The sequence below is a fragment of the Cnephaeus nilssonii genome (assembly GCF_951640355.1).
Source record: "Cnephaeus nilssonii genome assembly, chromosome: 4".
Lineage (NCBI taxonomy): Eukaryota > Metazoa > Chordata > Mammalia > Chiroptera > Vespertilionidae > Cnephaeus > Cnephaeus nilssonii.
In genome coordinates, this window is record NC_137075.1 from 36,441,913 (window position 1) to 36,450,319 (window position 8,407).

The 8,407-nt window shown below is 42.4% G+C and overlaps 1 protein-coding gene across 1 annotated transcript; it reads right to left on the reverse strand.

Annotated features, from left to right (window-relative positions):
• Nucleotides 1-7,184: 7,184 nt before the first annotated feature.
• On the reverse strand, nucleotides 7,185-8,123 carry LOC307097969 (olfactory receptor 4F3/4F16/4F29-like; the record flags this gene model as incomplete). Its single annotated transcript, XM_079768300.1, has 1 exon — nucleotides 7,185-8,123. One exon carries the CDS (start codon nucleotides 8,121-8,123, stop codon nucleotides 7,185-7,187), a length of 939 nt encoding a protein of 312 aa, XP_079624426.1.
• Between the last annotated feature and the right edge of the window lie 284 nt (nucleotides 8,124-8,407).

An 8,407-nucleotide genomic window follows, 5' to 3' on the forward strand; every position in this document is an offset into this window, starting at 1 on the left:
CAACCAATCAAAGCATAATATGCTAATGATATGCTAAGGCCGCTCAACCGCTCACTATGACGTGCACTGACCACCAGGGGGCAGATGCTCCAACCAATAGGTTGGCTTGCTGCTGGGGTCTGGCCGATGGGGACTGAGTGAGACGGGCTGGACATGCCCTGGAGCACCCCCGCAGTCCCTCTCTGGCTGGACAACCTCCCGCATCCCTCCCCAGCCCCGATCATGCACCGGTGGGGTCCCTCAGCCTGGCCTGCACCCTCTCACAATCCGGGACCCCTCAGGGGATGTCAGAGAGCCAGTTTCGGCCCAATCCTGCAGGCCAGGCCAAGGGACCCCACTGTGCATGAATTCATGCACCAGGCCTCTAGTACTTTTTATAATTATCTTAAGATATCAATTAAATTTAAACTGGTCTTTATATTAAAAATTTCAGTTGGGATCACAGAATTAATCCTCTTATTTAATTAGATCAATGAGTAACATACTTTTAATTCCTAATTATTAGAGAAAACACAACATTTTATTTTCTCAAAAATAGATTTTTATACATTAGGCATTTAATTCCCACAACTATATAATTTCTCCTAATTTAATTTGAACTTTAAACTTTTAGAGCTGGCAAGTCAAATATTTAGCATTACTTTATATTTTTAAGAATAAATTTTTTAAAAAATATATTTTATTGATTTTCTACAGAGAGGAAGGGAAAGGGATAGAGAGCTAGAAACATCGATGAGAGAGAAACATCGACCAGCTGCCTCCTGCACACCCCCCACCGGGGATGTGCCCACAACCAATGTACATGCCCTTGACCGGAATCGAACCCGGGACCCTTCAGTCCGCAGACCGACGCTCTATCCACTGAGCCAAACTGGTTTCGGCTTTAAGAATAAATTTAAAAATACAAGACATAATCAATTAATAGATTCAATTCTGTCCTCTAGGTTTTTTATGAGGCAAATTTAGATTAATATTTTAGTATTTTGTCATTTCCAAATATCTAGATATTTAATAAATTTTATTATTTATATAATTAAGCAAACTTTTAAAATTTTTAAGCCGCCAAACCTACTTTTCTTAAAGATGGCAAAACAGGTTTGGTCTATTCAAATGTAAATTACCACATTCTTCCTTAAAGATGGCTGCTGGCGGGAATTGATTTCAAATGAGCCACATTTTTTAAGCGTTTGCTGCTGCTGGAAAACTACTGGCGGGAAACTGGCCTACCTGTCTGCTGGGGCAAGGGCGACTAGCCTTCTTCCTCCATTAACAAAGGGCATAGCCAGTCTTTATCTGGGCTACTTGATCTTTATAATTAATACATTATTTATCTATATTTCAACAATTTCTTTGAGATTCTAGAGTCAATTATAATTATTTTAAAGCATTTTCCTTGGCAAAAAATTTTTTTTGTAACAAATAATTTACTGATTTTCTTGAAGGCCTTAAAGTTAACTTTCTAACATGCTTCATTAGCATTTTAAAAACCACTCTTTATTATGGAAATGCCAGTCTGCTGCTGGAACTACCCTGTGTTCTTTCCTTTTGGTCAAATCCGCCATTTTTCTTAGGAAAAAAACAGTCTTGGGTTTTTCATTTCTGTAGCCCTTGTAAAGAGTCAAGTCCAGTTTAAGACTTTATTAAAAATCCAAAATCGGATTGTGTGCACATTTTGTCTTAAACTAGCTTTCTCTCTCTACATGAGCACAGAAATCCCAGACACATTTCTAAATTTTTAAGGCGAGAAGACTTTTTCATGGCAAGAAAGGAGACTTTAAATTAGCATACTGGGAGAGTGGGCTTCCATATTGGACTTCCACGTGTCTCCCTTCCCCCCACATCCTGCTTGCTTTTGGGGGAAGAATTTCAGTAACAGATCTGGCTGTGTATCTTTTCATGCTTAATAGAAAAAGACAGATCTTAAATTTTCCCTTTTTCGCTTTCCAAAGTAATTACTAGCACTTAAGCTTATCTTTGCCAAAATTTGCATTTCCCAGCGAGTTCTTCTATAATTTTTAAACAAAACTGTAATTAATCTTATTGCAGGAGAGTGGATCGATCTGCCCTCTCCTGCCACCTTTGAATTTCTCTGCACCAGAGGTGGTTTCAGCAGCAGGGTTTCATTTCTTATTACAGATTTTAGATTCCAAATACAAATTAAGATTTTAATTTGAACAAGAAACCATATTAAAGATGACCATGGTACTCTTTTTTCAGCCTGATTTTAAAAAGTACCTTTAGATATTCCAATTTCTTTATAATTTTGCCTTTTGACCAAATTTTTTTCCATAATAATCTGACTTAAACACAAAGAATCACTCACGCACTTGCAGATCCATGGGGTTCCGAAGCTGACATGGCTCTACGCACAGTAAATCTTCCACCACCAGGTCCAGTGATATTTTCCACTCAGGTGAATCCTTCTTTCTCCAGAAGTGCTCCATTAATATTGGTGTCTCCTGTTTTGGCACCATAATGCCTGGGTTCTTTTCCCAGCCTTACAAATGGTTCAGCATTCTGGAGAAAGGGGCTGTGCATAGATTCAAGAAAGAGTCCAAGAACAACGAAAGATATTTTTGAAAGGCATTGGGGGTCAGAAGAGCTTCAGGTAAAAGAAACTGAAGACTTTCCTTGTCTCAGGACCCCGTGCTTTTATTAAACACAATTTGTCCCAAGGCAAGGTGGAAATATACACTTCAAAGGGTAAGGTATCAAAGGGTACAGAGCATTGTCAGTTTGGGAATAGCCTACAGCTGTTCAGGTGTTTGGCCAACAGGAGGTGTCTGGCAGCTAATAATTATCCTATTCAGGTTTGGGGGGAGTGTCCTTTAGCCGTTTCCAACAGGTAAAGTACATATGTGGCTCACCCTTGTTGAGCCCACCAAGTCCCATCAACCTTTTGACGGAACTCTTGTAATTATTACATGCTGGAATTGGTTCTCGGCAGTGTTCTTACCACACACACAAAGAAAAAAGAATAAGTAAAACTAAAGGACACAAAAAAATTTTGCGAGGTGTTGTGTATGTCTATTACTTTGATTGTGGTGATGGTATCATGGGTGTTATATATACCCATTCACAAGGTAAATATGTGTGGTTCTTTGTATATCAATTATGACTCAATAATAGATAAACTAAGAAGGAAATATCTATAATAATCCTCTCTAATAAAACAGTAACATGCAAATTGACCATACCTTCGCTACACAAGCCACACCCACCAACCACGCCCATCAGCCAAGCCACGCCCATCAGCCAATCAGGGCGAGTATGCAAATTAACCCCAACCAAGATGGCGAAGCCCTAAGGGGCCAGGCGGTTGGGAAACACAAATCCTTGGGAGTCCGGCACCCTTAAGCCCCGCCATGGCTGCGCTAGGCTGCAGGGGGCCAGATCTGAGACACAAACCCACAGGGGGCCCCCCAGATCAGAGACACAAACCTGCAGGGGACTGACACCCAGCAGCCCCCTAATGGGAGACACAAACCCTCAGGGAACAGGACCCGGCAGCCCCCTGATCGGAGACACAAACCTCCAGGAGGCCGGAACCCAGCAGCCCCCCATCGACACACAAACCCGCAGCGGGCAGCCACCCAGCAGCCCCCTGATCAGAGACACAAACGCGCAGGGGGCTGGCACCCAGCAGCCCCCAGATCGGAGACACAAACCTGCAGGGGGCCAGCCCCCAGGATCCCCCAGATCAGACACAAAAACCTGCAGGGGACCAGCACCCAGCAGCCCCCTGATCAGAGACACAAACCCGCAGGGGACCGGCACCCAGCAGCCCCCTGATCAGAGACACAAACTCGCAGGGGGCGGGACCCAGAAGCCCCCTGATCGGAGACACAAACCCGCAGGGGGCGGGACCCAGCAGCCCCCTGATAAGAGACACAAACCCGCAGGGGGGGGGACCCAGCAGCCCCCTGATAAAAAACACAAACCCGCAGGGGGCGGGACCCAGCAGCCCCCTGATCTGAGACACAACCCGCAGGGGGCGGGACCCAGCAGCCCCCTGATAAGAGACACAAACCCAAAGAGGGTGGGACTCAGCAGCCCCCAGATGGGAGACACAAACTCGCAGGGAGGCCAGCACCCCGCAGCTCCAAGCCCTGCCACCGTGGACCTGGGGCTGGGGTGTCAGGGGGAAGGAGTGGATTATAGACACAAACCCGCAGGCCTGGCACCCAGCAGCCCCAAGGCCCGAGGCAGAGGCGCCTGGGCTGCTGGGGGAGGGGCGGGCAGCGAAGACACAAACCTGCAAGAAACCTGTGGAAAGGGAGATAAACTATCATAACTTTATCTCCCTTCCACAAGATGAGAAAACTGCCCCGGGTTTATTTAGTGATGTGGCCCACACCTTTCTACAAGCACAGGGTATGTTATGACCACTCCCAGGAAGGTCTGGTCAGAATACTGTCTCCAGGGAATAATGCTACTGTGGCAAATCATCTAAGAGAGGAAACAAGCTTTTGTTGGGTTTATTCTGAAGGTCAGAGAACATGCCACCCCAGCATATGCTGTGTTGTTATATTGATGATCTTGAGCTGAGGATGCTTGAAAAACAGCAAATGCATGCAGAGGCTTTCACTGAAGTCTCCCGATCTGCCTAAAATCGGACCCCCAAAAGGAGCTTAAATATCATAGATCCCCTTGACAGGAGAATGTCATCAGGCAGAGAAGACTGACTCCTGTCACAGGACAGGAGAGTAGAAGTTTACATCACACCCAAACTTTGTTACAAACTATTTCCCCCCACCCCATAAACCAAGAGGTTTGATTCCCGATCAGGGCAAATGCTCGGGTTAATGTACAGGAGGCAGCCGATTGGTGTTTCTCTCTCCTCAATGTTTCTATCTCTCTATCCTTCTCTTTTCCTCTCTCTAAAAAAAAAAAAAATCAATAAAAATATGTATTTTTAAAAGCACCATCCAAAACAAAGCTTCACAGAACTATTGCATAGCATATAAAAAGTCAATTTGAATATAAGGAATATGTGAAAAGAACATTGAATTGTGGCATTTTGAAGCTTCTATATTTAAGAGATTTTATCATTTTAAATATAATAGTCCTGTTAGGAAAAGGGCAAGTTCTTGAACAGTCTGATGAATGGAGTTAGAAAAGAAGGCATTAGAAATAAATTTGTAGATAGCTTGGTAGGTTATCAAAACTAAGATGTGGTTTTAATGTTTTATTTCATTTTGTTAACAGACACTTATATAACACCATAGAGCAAGAATTGTTTAAAGTATTTTACAAATATTAACTCAGTTAATCTTTACAGCTTGTGAGAAAGGTATGTTTAGCCATAAGGAACTGCCATTTTTGTAAGTTAAAAACAGTCAAATACAGCCTGGCCAGTGTAGTTCAGTGATTGAGAATCGACCTATGAACCAGGAGGTCACAGTTCAGTTCCTGGTTAAGGCACATGCCTGGGTTGCAGGCTTGATCTCCAGTATGGAACCTGCAGGAAGGAGGCAGCCAATCAATGATTCTTTCTCATCATTGATGTTTCTATCTCCCTCTCCCTTCCTCTCTGAACTCAATAAAAAGATGTTTATTAAAAATTTTTAAAGCAGTCAAATAGCCCTAGCCGGTTTGGCTCAGTGGATAGAGCCTGCAGACCGAAGGGTCCCGGTTTCGATTCCGGTCAAGGGCACGTATGCTTCCGGTTGCAAGCTTCTCCCCAGCCAGGCTCTGTCTTTCCCTCTCTCTTCCACTGTCTCTAAAAATCAATGGAAAAATATCCTTAGGTGAGGATTTTTTTTTAAATAGTCAAATATACATTTCATGTAGTTTAACTTATGTCTATCCTATAGATGACAAAATTTAGGCATAAAAAGGTTAAGTAATTTGTGTGTTAGTAAAAAGCAAAGCTAAGATTTGAAGTCAGACAGTCTGGCTCAAGAGTTTATACTTATAACCATGTCACTTGGGAGTGCAGGGGGAAAGAGTTTACCTAACTCTGAGAAATCATTGTTGGTTTCAATATAATTAGGGCAAGGATTAGCTCTAGCTAGGACAACACTATTAAATAGGTCATTGTCTTTGCCCATTACCTGGCCCCATTGTTCAAATCCCCTGACTTGCAACACAGCTTTTGAAATAACTAGAGTAATTATAAGGCTTAATTCACAGTTATCACATACACTAGCTGAAATGTTTAAGAAGCCATAACCCAGTGATCCAATTTCAGGCTGATGTTGTGATTTTTTTTTTAAACTAAAAATAATTCAAAATAACTTTAACTCTTAGCTTTCATTTATTGAGTGGCAATATTTATTGAAGGGTAAAAAGCTAGACAATTCTTTAAAATGCACTTTTTGGTGTGCTCTCCCTCCAAAGAGTCTGCCCATGCCATCCCCTTCCTCCTTTCCTTCCTCCACAGGCACATATATCCTAACCTCTAAGGAACCCATGAAACTTGTAACCAGGGGACCAATGGGCAGCTGCAGCTCATCCCAGGCTAACCCCCTGAACCTGTCTCCAAGGCCCCCTTTTCCCTGACTTCTCAGTGAGCCAAAGTAGCCCAGCCTAGGCTTTCCTATTGTTTCTTCGATGCCATTCCTTGTTTCATTGTCCTAAGTATATTTTTGCTGCCATCATAGACCCAATTCCCTTTGGCTCATTGCTGTGTAGCCCTTCCCTTTGGATATCCCCATCTCCCATCCCCTTTTCAAAAAAATAAAATTATAAAATCCCCTTTTTAACTCTTACCTGTTTTCTTCACACATTTCAGCTACTCCCACACATCTCACTATAAACCTCAACAACAAAAAAACTATCCTAATAATTGTAAATTTTGTCATATTTTCAAAGCACTTTTCTTCAGATTCTGCATCACAAACTCCAAAAATCAATCTGACAAGGGAGAGTTCGCCTCAGAACAGAGTAGGGAAAGAGCTATAAAGCCCAGTTCAGAATCCTTTTTATTAATGAGGGGTAGGAAAATGTGGAAACAATGCTATATTAATACATTTTTATTCCATCACGTTGCATAAGAAAGGAAAATGCCATATCCTCCTTGGTTATGGCAGAATCTTGCAGAAAACACATTAAGAACATCTTGGACATTAGTAATTAAACTATTAACTAAAGTTTTCATGGTGCTGTGTTTCATTGAATTTATGTTGGTAGTATGGGCAGGAAATGTTAGAGATGCTTGTCTTTCTTGATATCAAAATCACTTAAAAGAACTTCCTGAAACTCAACACCTGACTGAATATTCTCCTCATTGCTATCTTCATCTCTTTGTTCCTAAACGTATAGATGGCAGGGTTCAGAAATGGGGTGATAATTACATCAAAAATGGCAAGGAATTTATCCACTGGCACTGTGGGAAATGGCCAAGAGTACACAAAAATACATGGACCAAAAAATAAAACCACCACTGAGATGTGAGCTGACAGGGTAGAGAGGGCCTTGGACAAGCCACCTGAAGAACGTTGCCAAACAGTGACCAAAATGAAGATATAGGAGATAATCAAAACGAAAAAAGTTCCCAGGGAGATGAAACCACTATTGGCAGTGATCATGAGCTCTAATCTGTAAGTGTCTGTGCAAGCAAGCCTAATAAATCGTGGAAGGTCACAGTAAAAGCTGTCAACTTCATTGGGGCCACAGAGTGGTAAGTTTACAACAAATACAAGTTGGATCAATGAGTGGATGATTCCAATGGCCCAGGAAGCCACCAAGAGTAAAATACAAGTTCTGAAGTTCATGATGGTCAGGTAGTGAAGAGGCCTACATATAGCAATGTAACGGTCAAAGGCCATGGCAATGAGCAGAACCATCTCAGTTCCTCCAATAACATGAATGAAGAACATCTGAGCAATGCAGCCTTGGAAAGAGATTACTTTCCTCTCCTTGAAAAGATCAGAAATCATCTTGGGAGCTGCAATGGAGGAAACCCACATGTCAATAAAGGAGAGGTTGGCCAGCAGGAAGTACATGGGGGAGTGTAAGTGGGAATCAGAGATCACTGTGAGCACAATGAGAAGGTTTCCTGAAACACCTGTTACATAGAATACAGAGAAAACTAGAAAAAGAACTAGTTGCATCTCCAAAGATCTGGTGAGTCCCACCAATACAATCTCAGACAGCACTGAATGATTTCCTACCCTCATGGTCTCAGTCACTTTGGGCTCCAAATTTGCCTGAAAGAAGAGGAAAAATAAGAAAGTGGAATTACTGGCTGTATCATACAGGGTTCCATTAGAGAGGCAGAGCCATTAGGAGACAATATACTGAGGGATTTATGACAGTGACTTGACCTTACATAATCATGGAAGTTGATTGGGCAGTCTCAGTAAATCTGTTGCCTTTGCATCTGATGTTGTAGTTTGAAGTCCACAGGACAGGCAGTCAGGAAGGAAAGATTAATATAAAATTGGGGGGGGGGATAAAAATA